At 37.0% G+C, this 20,136-nt stretch overlaps 1 protein-coding gene across 12 annotated transcripts in view; it reads right to left on the bottom strand.

The window, feature by feature from the left end:
• Positions 1 to 20,136, bottom strand: part of CAMK2D (calcium/calmodulin dependent protein kinase II delta) — a 216,376-nt gene that overhangs the window by 143,866 nt on the left and 52,374 nt on the right. For all 12 annotated transcript variants that reach the window (XR_002114339.2, XM_010709979.3, XM_010709966.3 and 9 more), the window contains exon 2: positions 10,473 to 10,532. Coding sequence is in view for 11 of the 12 variants with exons in the window: in XM_010709979.3 (XP_010708281.2) it covers positions 10,473 to 10,532 (60 nt within the window). In the remaining variant the exon portion in view is untranslated. The remainder of the gene's footprint in view (positions 1 to 10,472; positions 10,533 to 20,136) is intronic.

Here is a 20,136-nt window from a genome sequence, read left to right as displayed (position 1 = left end):
AAAAAAAAAAAGCCCTAAAATAATCTTCCCCTGTAGTATCTCATCCACGAAACCATCCTAGGAACACAGTAGTGCAATGCTCAGATCTAGGATCAAAAGCACACAGGCAACACCCTGAATTACATCGTATCTGGCTCATTTGAAGAAACTCGGGAAGTTTTTGCATCAGCACACTGTAAGGACTTATTAGCACAGTTTTATGTTTCTAGCTACAATTTCTTTCATGCATTCTCCAGTAGATGGCCACTAAGAGGACCAGGGTCCTGCAGGCAGCACATGAGAGGCCAGGTCAGCTGCATTACATCACCCTGCTGCCAACAGGGAGGCTGTTGAGAAGACAGAAATAGCCTCCTCCAAGGTGCAAATGGCAAAGCAAGAGGCAACAGCCACGCGTCAGAATATGCAAAAAAACCCAGCTGGGCATAAAGACACTTTTATTTATTTATTTTTGTTAACAGGAAGATGGTCAAACATTGGAACAGAGCCCAGCATGGCTACGCAGCCTCCTTCACTCCAACCTCACCGGACAGGCCCCATGTAACTTGATTTTACTGGGCACAGCTTGTACAGGAGTTTGGGGCTGGATAAGCTCCACAGGTCCCTCCCAACTCTCATGATCCCATGATTTGTGACACTTGGCAGGGAGTGGGACACGTAAGTAAAGCAAAATGTCTGGAAAGATGCAGTAGCCCCTGTGATTGCCTCTCTTAATCAGCTTCTTATGTATTTATCATCTTTGGGAGAGGAGCAATACAATTCTTAAGTTGAACACAAGCCATTCTATCACAGCAAGCTCCCAAAGTTCATGTCCTGATTTACAGTCACTTCAGTCAGAACAATCCTTTGCTGAAAATCAGGAGACCTTCCTTTAGCCTCTCACCACTCCTAGCTCATATACCTTAGCCTTATCCCTTTTCCTCTCCTTTCCACCAGCCATGCCCTTTCTGCCTTCTCCTTCCTTCCATTCCCATCTCCAAACAGTACTTTTTGGCACATGGCAGGGAGCTAAAGCAGCAGCAGCATGGAAGGCTGAGGATGGGAGTCAGCTCTGAGATGCAACAAACAGGCAAACACTTTCACCTCCTTTTCCAGGAACAGGTACATCCCAACTCCTCCCAGCTTCCCCACTAGTAATGGTGACATTCCACTCTCTTCAGATTAGGATGCAAAACACTCTGAATTGGCTGATTGAGGCTGCTTGGGAAACAAATGCTATCTGAATGTTAATTCTGTTTTCTCCTGGAAAAGGGAACAGGCCAAGACAGAATTTAAAGCTGTAGATGCATTTGTATCGCTCATGTGAGGGCTGTACAAAAGCTATCCAAACAGTGAGATAAATCCACACTACTGAATATACTTTCATCTTTTTAGTTTGTTTTCCAACTCACGCAAGATGTCCACAGATTTTTTTTAATGAAAATTTGAATATCAACATGAGAATCAATGTAGTGTTCACCTAGTAATCCACGAACAATATTATCTTTAACAAAGCAAAGGAAACAGAACTTATAACATCCCCTGAAAATGCTCTAAAAATATCTGCTAGCTTTACTGAAAGAAAAAAAAAAAAAATTAGCTTCAGTAACAGAGGTCTATGTTTTTGCAGGAAAGAGTCCAGAGGAAAATTACATATTTGTGGTTAAGCTGGGAGTCATGATGTCTATGCATATGTATAACGTGGTTGCAGATTCACAATACACAGGCCCTTCAAACAAAAAATGTCAGTTTTCAAAGATCAATCTGTAAAAAGAGTAATTCATTTTAATCAGTCTTATTTCTATGGTTCTTGAAGTCAGAGGTGCAACGCTCAGACTCTTCCTTCCATTAAGCATATACAGACAGTAAGCAGAAGGCAAATCAAATGGGAAGTGCAGCAGCTCTCCAAGCACAGACCCCCTGCAGCAGGTTCCTCAAGAGAGATGTTAAAACTCCACTTCTTCTTTCTGTGGATTAGCCTGTTTTACATTTTAAATTACTAGCTACACAAGTACGGCTGACTTTATGCAAAGAAAACATACTTAGAAAAAGCTGGATACATTATGAAAAGAATTTTCATGCGTTTAAGAAAATGTACAAAACTAACTATAAGCAGGCAAGGAAAGTCCTTTACGGTCTGGTTCTTGCTTGATTTGTACTTCATTATTACCTGTTTTGGTGTAAATTATATAAATAACTTCTAAAAAAAATGACAACATTTGCAGTCAGTCTTGGTGAGGTCTTATTTCCACAGCACATTATTGAGCTAGAATAATCTTGTTCTCCATTTAAAGGAAAGAAAATAGTGTAGTGTGGCTAAAGCACATTTTTATGTTCCAGTAACCCAGAAGAGTAAAACCAAAAGACTCAATGGTGCTCTTAACAAAATAAAAGGATTATGCTTTAACTGAAATAGAAATAAAAGGTGCAACACCTAATAAATTTGCCTTTACAGTTCATTGCTCTGGCATTCAGACATATAACATTATCTGATACCTGGTACGTTGAAAGTTACTGGAAAAAGTAATAATATTGAAAGAAATACCACACAGGCCTTTCCCCAACAAATTCTTACAGCATCAGAGGTGAAAGCCTTCAGTGTCCTCATCTTAAATACTGACTTTACATTCCCAACTACTTCAACTACTTGAAGAAATCAAATGCATATAAGGAACTGCTGAGAAAAAAGACTGCAAAAAAATCAGTTGCAATGAAAAATGTCCCTCATGCATTCCTGCCTATGTCAGTCTCATGACAGTGCATTTAATTTCACAAATAGCTGTCACAAAAACAGCTTCTGTATTCTACTAATGGACTTTTGCCTACATCCTGTAGACACAGTTGAGTGTAAACACTTTGTGTTTTTTTTTTTAAAGTAATATGAATTAAATTGGCTTTTACATCAAGTATAAAGTCATGTAATATCTCTGGTTTATTTATTTATTTATTTATTTATTTATGTTTTAACTCACTCAAGGGCTGTGGTTTATCTTATACTTCACAAAAATTATAAATTAATAAAATTAAATGTAAGAGATTTTAAATTATTGAACCGATTTTCTCATTTAAGCAGTAAACAATTAAAGTGAGCTTTACACACATTGTCCTATAGATTTATGGTTTCTACAAATACTGAACATATAGTTGCTATATTCCCATTTACCGAGTATCAATTTATGTAGCTGAGAATTTGATTTTCACTGCATAAGGAAAGAACTGTATTATTACTCTTACAGTCTGGTTTCTGTTGCTTTTTTTCTTTTTAGGTGAAGAGTGAAAAATGTAATTAAGCTCAGAGAAATACTGTGCTGAAGAACTACATCTACCAATCTGAAGAAGCCTGATTTGTATTCCACATTGGGTTAATACAGTAACTGAACTAACACCAGCTGAGTTATTCTCAACTTTGTCAGAGTAAGTCAAAAGAAATTCAGAAAGGATTTACTGACTCCACCTTCGCTGTATACTAAAAGTGTTTCTCTTCACACAAATTTATGTGAAAGCACAGACTTGATAAAAGTAAAACATAAAGGACATGGTGTCTCACATAAAGGGTGACAGAAATATATATCCTTAACTACTCTTTGCCCAAAATGGACCAGACAATATGAAGTTTCTTATTTTTCTATCACATGGAGGATTTAGCACATTCAATGCTGATTTATTTATTTATTTATTTGTGCTGATAAGAACACCTCAAAATGAAGGCCTTACCTCCTTTCCTTCATGTGTTAGGTTGTACGTTTGAATAACTAAGCTGAACACAAGCATGATTAAATGGATGAGGATGGGATGAGGAGGAGTTCCAAGTCTGGGTGCTACCAATTTCCTCAGCAATTTATGGGACGTACCCAACTCAAAGTACGGAAACCAAAGTAGACTGCAAACAGACACCAATACATTTATGAAATTAGCTAAGTGATTTGTTTTTGCCTGGCATAGCAGGCATCTAGACTGCCTCTTCTGTTCAAAGCCACCTTCCATTGGAAAAATACAGCCCCACATTCTCACATGCAGGTCCAGATATGTGACTTGAAAAACAACAAAAACTTCTGCCATTCTGTCCTGAAAGCACAGCAACTCATGCTGGTCAGCAGTGCCACAGCTCCACTCTGACTGCAGCTATGCAAACAGATCTGCAAACAGCTGGCTCAGGCCTATTAGAATTGACATGGCACTGTTTCTGCTTGGCAGTCCTACTTACCTCTAAATATCCTGGCTTACAAAGCCATTTAGGGACAACCTGTCCTGTTGCCAGGAGGTCTTCATTTATCACCCAGAGGGCTGCCACATGTCAGTAAAATCAGCTCTGGCCATTTGGGAAGGGTTGAAGGTTCATCAGAGTCAGACTTGTTCTGTCAGCTAGTGGATTCTGTTTGCTTAATGTACCTTACACATCATCTACTGAGCAGGGGGAGGAGGCAGCAGCAGCAGAAAGGGAAGGAATGGTGCGCTCCAATGAAACCAGATGTGTTAGTACTGCCATGTGAAAACCAGGAGGTTCTGGTTATTTACAGTGATCCCATTACACTTTTGTTGTGTATAGCTTTTGACAAGTAGGAACATAAAGGTAGCAATAGCTTTTGCATTAGCTAAAGAGAGAAAAAATTAAAGTCTGATTGAGGAAAAAACTCCCCAGTTCAGTATAAACCTCGAAAGAACAAACTCAACCTGGAAACAAAACAAAAAACAACAACCCCAAAACAAATGAATCAGCAATTTTACCACAGTGGGACAGGACCTGTATCATTGGGCTAATATAATTTTTAATCAACTGTTGCTATCTCATAAGCCAGAATTAGTGCAGTAAGCTCTAAATCAACATCATAAGAATAATAAGATGGTGTAACAGTGCTACATTTGCAAAAAAACACAGACTACTAAAAATCAGACTGCTAAAATACAACATCATCTAAAATTAAAAGAAGACCAAGAAATGAAAATTTACCAAAGGAAGATAAAAGCTGAAAAACAAGTCAGTGACAATGGATTTCATGATGAAGAGTTGAATAATTTAATTACACGTTTCCTTTAGAAATTTCTAAAGTACTAAATTGGAAGCATTAGTACATTGAATAGCCATAAAGATAATAGTTGCTCAAGATAACAAAAATCCTCTGCATTTGCTCAGTAATGGAGGTACATTTTTAGCATAACTTAAGAAATCATACAAATAAAAAGTAGTAGCTTCTCCAAAGAGCAAGACTAACCAACAGTCACATCTTCAATTTTAAACTAAATTACATTATTAAGCCATAATAAGGAAACAAATTGTGTAAACAGTGTCGTTGCTACAATAATCTAATTATGGTAAGAATTAGAGAAATCAACAGTACTGAAAATCAGACAGCTGTACAAACTACTGTATTCCAGCACAAGTTGATGGAGCATTGTGACTACAGGAGCTTGAGCTGTTTGCCCAAAGTTTGCTACCACTATTTAATAGAGGAAGCAGCTTAAATTACTCAAGAAATGTTAGAAAAGGAGAGGGGTAGCATTCAATGTTACTGCTAGAAAAAGAAAGAAAGAAAGTAGCACTGTGATGACCAGGAGGAAGGTACTTAGAGCTGGCATGAAGCTTCCCCTCAAGGCCTGAAGTTCAGCCAAAGGATTTGTTTCATTTTAATCCCCAGGAGTCTGGAGTGACAAAAATATACAGAACCTTGATTAACTGTGTTTCAACAGAGTAGTGTTACACAAAAGTAGGGTACTCAATCTTTTTCTATACTAATAAGCAGTCAAAAATAAGGAGAATAAAACAGTTGGGCTACGAAGGAAGCGGAATTTTAGCTTTGTGGCAGATAAGGATGTTTGCGTATTTCTGAAGTATTTTTGAGTAAATAAATAATTTTCTATAAAGAAATAATAGGGATAAAACTCATCTGTCAAACAATAAGAAGTTATATGTTAAAATAGCTATTGTTTCCAATTTAATGCTTATCCAAAGAACTGACGTGGAAGCTGAAATGAATGTAAGTTCTTCAAAATTCACTGGCTAGCATTATACTACAATTGCTTCAGTGCAAAGAACTAAGGCATGAAGAGGCAGAAATCAGAATATAAGCAATATCTATTGCTAAAGAATAACTGTCTGTGAAGATGATGAGGCAGTCTTGTATTTTCTAAATAAACCTCCATGTACATATTACGTAAGACTGAAATGTCAGAGATGCGAAAAAGGAGAACAGAAAAAATATATTTTTAATCCACTTTCCTCTTAGGCATTTTTTCTACACCGTTCACAAGGCATCATGACTAGATAGCTAGATAGTGAAGAAGAAACAATGGAGCAAAAAGCAAGTAAAATAAAGATTCTGAAAAACAAAACTAGTTACATGCAAAGAAGTATCTGGACAGCAATAGAAGTACTGAACCAGACTTCTATAGAACTCCTCTACATAATTTGAGAACTACCATCTTCCATTTTCATTGTTATCTATTTTTCCTAATACTTCTAATAAAGAATACGCTGATTTTCCTTAACAACAAAAGCAACAAAACACACACAAAAAAACACCAAAAAAACCTAAGCACATAATCTAGCAGTAAAACAGATGTGTTACAGAAGAGAATCGATGCTAACAGTGCTGGTAGTCAGATTTGTGAATTGTGACCTCATTAAAGGGATATCAAGTACACCTGGAAAGGTCTATGCCTTAAAAAAACCCAAACTGCTGCAATCCAAAACCATATTTCAAATGACTGTATGCTTCCATAGGCTTAGCTGAACTTAACCATATGTGTCCATATCAAACAGTAAAACATCTCCATACCAAAATGAACTACGATGGATTTCTTTTATTTTTAAATATTTGAAAGGGCTAGATAGCTGGATTTTGACTCAGTTACTCCTCCTTCCTCACACTTGTCTAGTGAGGATAATCAGCAGTTTCAATTTTTCATACATGAATTTAGAAGCTGCTACCTTTCCATAGTTCAAAATCACTCTTCCAGTAGAAAAGTCTAGCAGATAATTCTGATGAAGAATTTAGCTTCCTCAGTTGTTGTGGTTTATACTTAAATTTATACATAAATGGTTCATCTGTGAACATTTGGTGGATCTATTGAATCCTGAAATAATCATCTTATGTTTCAAATACTTCCAAAAAGGCAGTATTGCATTTGTTTCTTCTCAGTGTTTTTTGTGTTTACTATCTCACAGAGACTACTTTCAGAGATTCAAATCAAGAACTGAGATGAAAATATTTTCATGTGCATCTTCTTAATTTCTAAATTTCAGAGCTCTATCACTTTTACAGAAGGTACACCAAGTTAGCCTTCTCCTAATTCTTTCCCCATATGCTGTGCTTTTCCAGGCTTTTGTTCCAATCCACATTTTAAAAAAATGAAAACACTCATGACTAATTTAAAGATTCCTCTGCCAATACCAAAGGAGCTTAAGGTTAGAGCATATGAACGTAGATTAAAATTGAAAGACTTCCTCAAATGCCATCCCAAGATTTCTTAACTGCATGCAACTCACTAAAAACAAAACAAGCAAATAAAAATCAGATCAGATATGAAATGATGATAAAAGTGGTATTCTTTTAAAACTAAAAATAGATATATTGATTGTTAAGAGGTTTGAGATTTGGTCCCAAATTACTTCTTATCCTGATAAGAAGTAATACTAAATATTTTTTCTAATTATGTACCAGTTGGACACCTACCCTGGAACAAAAAAGACAAGGATCTGTAGAATTTTCTGACAGTGTTCTGTTTTCTATGGGAAGGCAAAAAGAAAATAGTTCCAGTGGTCTGGATTGTTTTTAAAATTCCATTCCTCTAAAGAAAAAAAAAACAAAAACACAATGTGTTTAATCACAGGCTGAAATCTGAAAGTGTGATTCATTACAGCAGTGCTGTTATACTCTGACTGGTTTTCACCCCAAAGTATCTGGTGGCAGTCTCAAAATGTGAAAGATAATTTACCAAAGGGATCATAAAACACTCTTGAGAAGAATAATATCTACATATTGCTTTAGAAACAAAGATAAGCTAAAAGAGACCCCTTTAATCCCAGTCACCTTAAAAGTGTAATTTAATCAAACTAACTAGGAGAAATAAATAGGAGTATGCCTGAAAGAAAAAAGAAGAGATTAGAGAATTCTAACTTCAGAAAGGTGCCAGCCTGCAGTGAATGTGCAATGATTAAAAAGACAAATAACTGAAAGTTTGCACCAGGGAAAAATAAAGAAAAGCACTGAGACTATGAACATGGAAAAAAATACATGTAAAAAGAAGTCTGAATTTTATGTTCACGAGCTTGTTAATACTTTTAAACACATACTCTTTATCATATATAATAGAAGTATAATTTGTTCACAAGAGTTAATCTTTATGACTTTGAAATGTATAGAATACAATATAGATTCTGTGGCTACAGCTGAGTTAAAATAACCTGTAAACTTCCTTTTTCACTATTAGTATTTTCTTGTGTGACAAGGTACCATCCTTTTTCAGAAAATACACATGGAAGTGACACAAGGGCAAGAGATTCAGCTTGATAAACAGACAGTATGCACCTAGAAGGACTTCAGGGTTCCTGCTTAGTTGGCTTAGGGCATGTCTGCAGAAGCAGTGAAGTGCAGCCAGGCTGGGCACACATGGGTACACTGCCTGGCACAAGGACAGAACAAGAGGAGAGTGTAGGCAACTCAATGAGGTAGAGACTGGACAGTCAGCTCACACACGTGAGCCTCTTCAGCCCAGCAGCATACCTGTTACAACTTCAGAGGTCTAAAATTATTACTTTTGGAAAGTTTCCTTTATCCATTTACAAAAACAGTTCTCCTGTTCAGACCACATTTATAATTTTCCTCCAAGACAGAAACAAGAAACAAAGTGTCTTTCACTGTGACAATTATGCACACAAATTAACTGGAAGAGCTTTTTCCAGACAGATACACTAGCAGGGCTGGCAGAATAGTTGACAGTAGAAATTGAACAAGGACAGAGTTTAATGCCTGCTGTCAAGCCCTTGGCCTGTTAATTCTGTATCATGAAAATTTTCTCTCAGGCCGGCCTGGAACATGATGGCTTTTCCTGGACAGGTGTAAAAGATTTTACTTCACAATTCATTCACTTAGTTGCATACCTTGGAGCAGGTAATGAAGCGTGGAACTTGTGTTGACTCACATAACCCTGTCTGTCACCAAAGCTGTCATATCTTCCCGTTTCAAGTCATACATTCACAAATATATAAACACTACATGGATTAGTTTGTCTGACAAAAAGAATCTAGACTACATCCTAATGTTGGTTCAAACTACTCAAAGCTAAAAAATATGAAAACAATTAAGATATTTGTTTCAATAGAGTTCTGTGCATTACAGCTCTTGCACTTATTCATTTTATTATCGCTTTTTATTCATCTTCCCTGAGAAGTTCAAATTCACAAATATACTCTAACAATAACTAGAGCAAGGCACTGGTGAACTACCATAGAAAATTAGCACTGTCATTCCCTCCTTTGTCTTCCATCACTTTACAATGCACAAATTTTAGCTGGGATAAAATAATGCCCATAACACTACTCTTCCTCGTTATCCAAATTTGCACATGAAACCTCTAAGCCTTTGAGACAGTGTAAGAGCTTTTTCAAAGATTCAATACTTCGTTTTGAGCTGTGGTTTGTCTGTTTTCCATTTACAATTATTATTAAAAGGAAGGAGCTGTTTCTTTCCCAGACATACAATTGGATTAGACTAAAAAGGTCACAGAGACTAACTCTTATTAGTTAAAAATGAAAAGGAGAACAGCTAACCAGAAGAAAGAGCAAGGAGACTGCCAAGAGCTTCTGGAAAACCAAATACATGCATTGGTTTTAAAGCTCTCACTGTTTTTAAGACAACAAGCATGCAATTCAGCGTCTGAAAAACATAACTCCAACTACTTAAAGTTCAAAATACTCATTTTCTTCTACTCTCAAAATCAAACAGAAAACCCACGAAAAAAAAAACAACACACTTTTTAATGCTTTTCATGAATGCTAGAGTAGAAAACATACAGTTTTAGAAATAAAGGCAGAGTTTTCTGTATCTACTTATTCTTCTACAGGAGAAAAGAATTTACAAAGTAAAATAGGATAAAATAAGCACCTCAGTAAAAACAACACTAAGTTTATTGACATTGGTCTGTCTCTTTTTGCAACATATGCTGGTACATGAAATTCAGCAGGTCTCAAGAAGTCATGAGCAGTACTGCAAATAACTCCTCCTACACACTGCTCAAAAAAAACCCAAACACCTGGCACAGAGAGCTCATTGATGGCAGAGTAATAGCTCAAAGAAGATGAGAACATTATGCATTGCTCTAGGTGATCTGTTGGGATATGATATCTCATAGTGGAACTACATAGGAGCACTAGAGTATAAAGAAACAGTCTTGCCTGAAGATATTTCCATTTCACTTCTCTGAGCTGCTATTTGTATGTTATTTTGTATTTTTCCTCAATTTTCAAAAATCTACCGTATAAAGCAATTAAATGTTCCTACCGATATTAGGATGCTTCAAGAGACGACAGATTCTAGCTTCTCTTTCCAGTTTCTGGTGATCTGCAACAAAGGAAAACAATATTTCCTTTTAGTGTAAGTTGAGCATAGTACAGCATGTTTGCTTTATGAAGAAAAAAAATCTTTTAAAAATACTTCCTTTATTTAGATCCATTAAGAGTTCACACTGTTTGCAATACTGAATCAGGTTACTGCATATAATCACTTCTTTGATGGACTACTGCAGGCATTGCTCCAGTAGAAAAATCAAACTGCCATTGTAATAGGAAATATTCATGGCTTGACCTATAATTATCAGGCAATAAACCATGTTATAGCATTAATCAAAACAAAGACAGTTTGCATCTCTAGTACTATCTTAATTTCTATCTGTTAACTGTACCAGGTATACTGTTCAACACATGCCAATCACCCCAACAGCATGCCAGCATTCCTCCCACAACACTTTCTCACTGCAATGCAATTTGTTAGTTATTGGAAATTTCTGTAGAAAGTTGTTTGTTCATTAACCTGAAAATATACTAAACACTTATGTCCAGGTATATCATCTCTTGGTCCCTCCAACCCTTCTGCCATTCGATCCTCTGCAGCCTTTGAGCAGAAGCAATAGGTTGTAGGTTTGAACTTTCCTCATATTCCACCAATGCCTAGAAACAGTAAGAGACAGTATACTACTGTTTATGTTTAGCTTAATTTTGATTAAATTGTTGGCCCTGCCTTCCCACTAGATGCTCAAACACTGGTTCAGGCCATGTCTTAGCATTTCCACTACAGGTTAACAGAGTAATACAGTACTTGTTTTATACAGTAAATGAGAGCTTGGAAGGTGTGTAATTGTTTACTGGAAATACATGGAGGTTTTTGGGTATATTACAATATATAGTGTCAGACAGTAAAGATTAAACACATGCAAATGAATCTATAGTATATCAGAACTTGCCTGAAATAATTTAAGTACGATATGAGAAAATATTTCATTTTAGTATTTGTACCCATGCAAGAAAAATCCCTTCTGTGCCCATAATATCAGTGTTACATATGAGGACACAATCCTTGTTTTCACACTGCTAAGTGCAGTAAACACATAATGCTTTCTAATTCTGATTCATTTTTGTATCTTATTGACATTGGTTCATTTTGTTACCTTCTTTAATGTCACAATCCAAAATCGACACACACAGCAGAATTGAAAAAAGACTGAGGCCATATTTTAGGTTCTTACATATAAGTGTTTGGCAGGACCATTTCAGATATTTATTTCCTTATTTTGTCATCGGCAACAGCCTCTCTAGACCCCAGCTAGAGGTTACTCAGGTAATAAAATACAAAATTTGAATATAATTAAACTAGTCGGCTACTGCCTACTACTTAGTCCTGTAATACCAACTGATTTCTCATTTTCAGCACCATAATTTCTATGGGAGCTCAGAATACCAAGTAGTATCAATATCAAGAGGCAGAAAAACAGCTTAGATCCAATTTCACAACATTAGCTAAAAATAGTAGGTTGCTCTCCTATTTATTGCCTCCTATTTATTTCTATGGAAACTACAATAGGTACAAAGAACACAATAACATTATTTGACAGAGCAAATTCTCAGCTACAAAACACTATTTTTTCAACAAAGATCACCACCATAACTATGCATTTTTAACAGCAATGAACAAAAGCCTGCACTCTATGCTCATAAAAATCTGCAGCAATGGAGGTGACCCACTGCCCCTGACACCACCCACCACCTCACTGTGCCCACATCTACTGTTCGGTCTCCATAAACATTCAGCAAGTGCCAATGAATGTCAGTGGATGCAATGTTTTCCACATGGAGAAATTCAATGACACACCTTTGTTTTATATACACTTCCATGTCAGGCTGCCCCTCTGCTGCCATCTGTCACACAACAACAACAAAATGTAAGGGAACACCGGTTGGAAGGTTCAGCCTCTGCTGCCACACCATCAACATCCACCTCTAATGTCACGATCCAACATAATGAAATAAGAGCAGACTTTCAGAGCAGCCCTCATAATTCTTCAAAATGAGAGGAGAAATAAACTGTAAAAGGTTCCTTGAGATGAGTCTGTATTGCTATCATTTTAACTAACACCAATTTGATATCTAAGTATGTTATACTGACCAATCCTTCATGAGAGCTCAAACTTCAGATGTCATGTAAGTAATCTGGGTTATGCTATCTCTGCAATCTGAACTATCTGCACTACATTTGAGAGTGCTCCTAACAACCAAAAGGGGAAATTCTTAACTTTTCTTCCTCCCCTGTAAGTTCTGAGTTGAGTAATTGGCATTCAAGGAATAAGAAAGCTTAATCTACAAAAGAACATTAGGCATCAAAATACTACAGCACGAATGAAGAAATTATGGTTTTTTTTGTTTGTTTGTTTTTTTAAACCAACTCTTAAAGATCTACTATGGTATCTGTTCTTTCTCAAATTACCAACAGTGTTATTAAGTTATCTTTCAAAGTAATTACATATAGTCACTCTGATACCAATCTGACACTGGAATCTCCTGGATAAGAGTTAAATAAGGTTCAAGAAAAAAACACTATAAAAGCCCCTCTCCTGAGGTGGCTACATTCCACAGTGAAATCTTGAAATCCTCCTCTTAGCTGGTGCTCTACTCCGTAAATTGCCTTGGCACTCTCCCCTTTCTAGTCTTAATTTCTCCTGTTCAAGCTCAATTACAGAACCATAAAACATCTTGAGTTGGAAGGGACTCACAGGGACCACCATGTCCAATCCCTGGCTCCACACAGGACCACCAAAATCCAAACCCCATGTCTGAGAATGCTGCACAAATGCTCCTTGAACTCTGCCAGCTCAGGCCATGACCACTGCCCTGGTGAATCTCTTCCATGCCCACTGGTGCAGAACCTTTCCCTAACCCCTGCCTGTCCCTCCCTTGACACAGCTCTATGCTGATCCCTCTGGCCCTGTCACTGTCCTCAGAGAGCAGAGCTCCTGGGAGGAGCTGCAGCTGCCATGTTGTCTCCCCTCAGCCTCCTCTGCTCTCGGCCAAGGAAACCCAGGACCTCAGCTTTCTCATACGCTTTTCCCCCTAGACCCTTCACAATCCTAAAGTTTTCCTTCCTCAATCAACTGAGGGCTGACAGGAAGACTTGAAGGCATGTTTAACAAATGAGCAGTTACTGGGCTGTGTGGAAAGCATGCTTACAGCTACCGTTCTACTCCTTCAAATCAAGCATTAGGGGCTACAACTTTTAGACAATTTAATATAAATATAGATGCAGGGCAGGTCCTCCTAGAGTGAGAAAGCCAAATAGCTACACAAATGGTTCTGCCAGGAAAGCTGAGACTGGACAGTACAGTGCAACAGCAAAGGAGTCTGGTGGCCTGTGTTACTACCAAAAAACTGTCTTATAAAATTGCAACTTCACTTTCCTAGAGTGCTCTGTCTTCAGACTACCCACTGCAGAAGTGCTGCTCTACACACAGCTTGTTAGACAGGATGCACAGACTCAGGATGAGATAAGCAGCAGCAGTAGGGCAGTTGGGAGCAGCAGGTACATAACTGTGTGCGGCAGTGATCCTGAACATTTACTGAGGAGCGGGATGTCAAAAGCTCCCCTCTACAAGAAGTGTCTCATGTAAAATATCAACAGCCCCTGCAGAAAATGGATAAACTGTGATGGGAGTATTGATCAAAATCTAAAGATGCAGCAGGCATCTCACAGCAGAGAGGTGCTTGGCAGACAATGCTGAGTCTGAAACATTCAGAACCAGCTCCTTAAAGATAACCTCACACAATCTGTGAAGTGAGACAGACAGGTCTATTTTACATGCATTTGGAAAGCAAACTATCAAATCATATCAAATAATAATATAAAAGATAATACTAAGACTGGTCTCCTGGCAGATCTTGACAACTTAATTCCAGGTAATTGTCTTCAACTTGTGAATGCTTCTTTTTTGGTGAATCACTTCAACCAACCATTTAAGGTATTCTTAATAAGGACATCAGTAACCACATCCGATTATGTCAAGAGATAGGTCAATGACAAACAGCAATTAATTTTAGTCCTGTAAAATTACAGCTATTCATTACTGCAACCAACTTTAATTTAGACCCAACAGTCCAAAGAATATTTCAAGAAGGAGGAAGGAGGCTGTCAGTACCCACTAATCTTCTTACATTACAAACAAACAAATATGTATTTGTGATAGTAGCACTACTATGCAAACTACAGCAGTAGAAATATGATGAGAGAAATGCCAGAGCACTGTTCCAAGGGGAAAAGAGTATTAGTTTTCAAATACACTGGCTGGGCAACTCAAGCAACAAAGAACCTGAAACAAAAAGGGTAACAGAATGTAAAAGGACAAAACTATTTGTAACGATACTCAGATTGCTGCAACACATAATTTTCACAGAATCACAGAATGGCCAGGGTTGGAAGGGACCTCAAGGATCATGAATCTCCAACCCCCCTGTCACATGCAGGGCCACCAATCTTCACATTCAATACAAGACCAAGCTGCCCAGGGCCCCATCCAATCTGGCCTTGAACACTTCCAGGGACGGGTTATCCACAACCTCTCTGGGCAGCCTGTTCCAGTACCTCACCACTCTCTCTGTAAAGAATTTCCCCCTGACATTCAACCTAAATCTCCCCTCCCTCAACTTAAAACCATTTCACAGAATATCACAGAACCATAGAATGGTTTGGATTGGAAGGAACTCTTAAGATCATTTAGTTCCAACCCCCCTGTTATAGGCAGGGATACCTTCTTCTAGACCAGTCTGCTCAAAGCCCCATCCAGCCTGGCCTTGAATACTTCCAGGGAGGGGACATTCAGAACCTCACTGGGCTGCTTGTACCAGTGTCTCGCCATCCTCAAAGTAAATAATTTCTTCCTAATATCCAGTCTGAACCTACCCTCTTCAAGTTAAAAACTATTTCCCTCGTCCTTTCGCCACCTACCCTTATAGAAAGTCCCTCCCCAGCTTTCCTGTAGGCCCCCTTCAGGTACTGAAAGACCACTTTACAGTTGTCTCCTAGGATCCCTCTCTTCCCAAGGCTGAAGATCCCCAGCTTTCTCAGTCTGTCCTCACAGGGAAGGTGCTTCAGTCCTCTGATCATCTTTGCGGCCCTCCTCTGGACCTGCTCCAACAACTGTATGTCCTTGTGTTGAAGGCTCCATATCTGGACGCAGTACTCTAGGTGGGGTCTCATAAGAGCAGAGGAGAGGGACAGAATTACCTCCCTCCATCTGCTGGTCACACTTGATGTCTAGAGAAGCAAGCTTGCAGCGCACCCTCTTTGACACCTGGAGGATTTTGAACTCCACCATTTCGTGGTCACTACAGCCACGGCTGCCCTTGAGATTCACATTACTCACCAGTCCCTCCATAGCACATTTTCTCATGGATTCCTGTACTATTTGGAAAAGGAAGTTATCATCAACACATTCCAGGAATCTCTTCTATTTCTGGTGAACTGTTGTGTTGTCCCTCCAACAGATATTAGAGTGGTTGAAGTCTCCCATAAAGACCACGTTTTGTGAATGTGAAGTTGCTCCTATCTGTTCACAGAGGGCCTCATTCACCCAGTCTTCCTGATCATGCAGCCTGTAGCAGACTCATTTCTCCTTCTCCTGCCTTCTCTTTAACCCTAACCCATAAGTTGTCAGCAGCATTTTGTGTGGTGGCTTTTAAAACAGAACCTTCAAGTGTAAGACTAAAAAGATGAGAGAAATTGTATTTGCCAGGCATGCTTAAGAAATATCAAAATAACCCAAACATGGCTATCACGAGCTCTTTAAAAAAATGTGAAAGTAGACAAAAAAAAAAAAAAAAAAGGAAATAATGACATTAATAATGAAATATAAAACTAACTATAAAAGAACATTTTTACCATTCTCTGAAAGTGAAGGAGACTTGCAAAGTCAAATACTAATAAAGTAGTCATTCAGTAGGAGAGATCAAGGCAAACACTGACTTCTAATGCTCTAGCAATTCACTCTATAATAAAAAGAAAAATCAGCTGCAATGAAAAAATGTTGGCCTCTGCAATTAGAATTATTTTTAAAAAATATAGAAATACAGTAAAAATTCCTGCTCAGAGAAATGCTAATTTTTGGTTTCTGCATTGCAAATCTAACTTGATATGTGGACAAGAAAAATTATCCGTTTGCTAGAAAAACAATGCTATCCTGTAATACAAATTAACTGTACCAGAAAAATAAACTTTGAAAGCAGAGAAGCATACAGCTTAAGAATGCTTAAAATATCAATTATTTAGGAAGGAGTTTTTCTGTACATTTCTCCCCAAGTAATGCTACTTTAATCTGTTTTTTTTTTTTCTATTTAATAAATAGATAAAACATAAAAAGCTACCAGTTTTAATTCCAATTATATCAATGAAAACGTCATTTTTAATACAATATTCTTTCTAAAAAATTTCCAACATTTTTTGAAGCCAACATAAAAGTACAGCATAATTTAGCTTATTTCCTCTACAATAATGTCACACTTATAAATACCGTACATGAACACTTAAAACATTTATTATGATTCTACTATAATAAATGTCCCAAATTTCCTAAAATAGTAGCTTTGAAAAATAACATTTAAAAATATGTTAAAATTGAAGTGTGATACTTTAAGCCTTAAATAAAACTATTTTGAGCCACAACTATTGCATATTAAGGGTAAGAATGGACAAGCTTAGAAAAATTTGTTAAGGATAGCATCAATAAATTTTAGAGTTAAAATGCTCAAGCCTTATTTGTAGTTAGATACACATATTTAAAAGAACTATGATAACAAATTTAAAACAAAATATAAAGAGCAAATTCTTTCTTTAAAATAGTTAGCACTTAAAGTTTTTGTTTTTCGTTTTTTGTTTTTTTTTTTTTAACGAAAGGAAACTTCAATATTTTTTCTATAATTTGTACTTCCCAATATTTTCAAGTCAACTTTAACAGTAAGAACAATTGAATCAATTCCATGTGTTAACAATTTTTATACTCCTGTATTAGCATAAGCTTGCAACGCTGGAAAAAAAAGCAGTCTTTTGCCCAGAGGTGCAGTTCTTGAGTCATCACTTGCCAACTAACCCATCATAATTCTCTGTGAAGCCTCAAAGCCTACACCAGTTTCAAGGGAAAAACTGTCAGCTTAACCTTCTTTCTAATCTTGTTTTATTAATTAAAAAAATAAATCAAATTGTAATTTTAAATTTCTTAAGTTCAAAACACAAAAAGATTTTAAAACTTAGCAAGAGCTAAGAGCTCTGTTAGCTCAGAGCTCTTCTATAAACTTTAGTTCTTACACCAATGTTATATGCAAAGATTTTTAAATTCAGTTGCAGCAGGTTTGAAACCCAAGCACACCTATACACCATTATGGCATCTTACTGCTCATCAACTTCGGATGTAACTTAATAGTAGCTAACCAATTGCAACCCTACATAGAGCAGAAAGGGAGATGATCTGAAATACAATGTAAACCAAGTTTGTTTTAGGAGAAAGTCGGAAATACAACCACCGCCTCAAGAAAAAGAAACACAAGAGACTACTGGTCATTTGGCATTAGGTGTTCAATCTCCAGTCTCACATCAGCACTACTTTAAAACATTGTTCTGTATCCTTTCAAAGTACATTTACAGAATGAGTCCACATAGATAGAATGTGGGGAAGTGTTTGTTTCTATAAAGTGTCAAATAGATTCTGTCAACTCTTTATGAACGACACAAATGCAATAAAAGCAATAAATTCTTCTCTGACTTTTTTATATGTTTACAGTGTAAACATTTACAGTTTCTTTGCTACAGTTGCTATACCACAGCTTCTGAACTGACACTGTATATGATAAATTTCTCTCACCCACTAAAAATTTTCATTGGTCATTTAACTAAAAAAAATGCATCTGATTAGTACATTCTTTTTTTTGTAGGTCATGACTGTTAAACTACAGCTGAGAGCATGCTGAATCCACAGGGAGCAGGCAGGTACTACCGGGGTAAAGAAGCCGGAAGCATAACTCACATCATGCATGCTGAACTTTATACAAATGTTCTTCCTGCACCAGTGGACAGACGGTAAATTAAACAAGAATAAGAAAACAAACAAATAAATAAACAAAACAAATAAACAGTATAAAATTTATTATGTGAAACAAAACTCCAAGCACAAGCCAGAGCAATTAACTGAAAATAAATAGAAGTCTAAATCCACAAGATTCTGACTCTCACTGATGTCACCAAGATTTTACTATCAATTGCCTTTTCAAAAATTAAAGTAAACAAGCAAATTGTAGTTGAATGTGTTTATCTAGTGGAAAACTTTGAAGTAAAAGCCACTGAATAACAGACTCCTTGTATTTATTCAATGACATAAATTATTCTTGCCTACTGAATTTCATATTGCTAACTCTGATATTTCAATTAGTACTATTCTCTGAAAAAAAAAAAGTACTCTCCCTTTATAAACTAATACAATTTCTTTGATATAAAATTTCACATTGTATGGCATGCCAATTAAAATCATGCAGTGAATGTAGGCATTAATCACTTTCAGCTTGCACATCAAAGCAAGGACAGGCTCTGCTTTATAGATGCACAAAGTGCTCCAAGCCAGTGTAGCTGTCCAGATGCAAACTGTTACAGACTGTGCAGCAAAACATAAGGAAAATTCACAAAATGATCATGTTCTAGTAAAAGGATTCCTGACATTACGCACTGTGCTGTGGCAGGGTTAACATTCACCTCTTCTTTACAGATTTAATAGTGTGCTCTAATGACAAATAATATAACAATATTTGCTAGATATGAACATTGGGTAAACTGCTACTGCGTGTTTTAATAACAGTAACAATATTTCAATCCAGATCTTCTCATAATCACTCCTTACTCAGATAGGCACTAAAATAACAGAAAGTTACATTCTTACTATGAATGACTGTGTTACAATATTTACAGATTTTTCACTCCAAACTTAACTTGAATATTGATCAGTGCTGATTAGGTGAGGTCTGGTGCCATGTACATGATACTAGTAAGCTGCATTTACTTCATTTTGCTGCTCTTATCAAAGCAGTACCAATGCAACATGAATGGAGACATCTCCCCACCGTACACACTGTGCCATGAGACAGCAGAAAGAGTTCCTTGAGTCCAGGAGTTAAGTTGATACTGAGATCCAGAAGATGACAGTTGCATTTCCACAGAAATAAACAAATCCTTAGAGTTGGTAGAGAGGTATCCGAAACTGTCTGAGTAAGTTTGAAGCACGTTAATTTTTTGGAGAGGAATCAATTACAAGTTTAATCCTGTGGGGTACCCAAGAAGAAGAATTTTCAAGCTTGCATGTTTCTTCTACATGTTTCCTGTGTTCCTCTCCTTCTCTACTGAATATATTTACAAGTACTTCTAACTGTGAATGCTGTACATAAATATCTATTTCTGTAGCGTTGTTTTCAACCAAGTTTCAATTACAGTTGATCTGAAGGTTGAATGTCAAAGGGGAGGTCAAACTGAAACACTAGAAGCCCTCCGTCTCCCAAATATCTAAAGCATAAGGTGTGTCACTTCCCTGAGAGTTGAAGGAGTGTCCTGCCACAATCAGTGTAACTAAGAAACTGCCTACCAGCAATTGCTGAAG

The sequence above is a fragment of the Meleagris gallopavo genome, chromosome 4 (assembly GCF_000146605.3).
Source record: "Meleagris gallopavo isolate NT-WF06-2002-E0010 breed Aviagen turkey brand Nicholas breeding stock chromosome 4, Turkey_5.1, whole genome shotgun sequence".
Taxonomy (NCBI): domain Eukaryota; kingdom Metazoa; phylum Chordata; class Aves; order Galliformes; family Phasianidae; genus Meleagris; species Meleagris gallopavo.
This window is presented reverse-complemented; position numbering and strand designations above follow the sequence as displayed.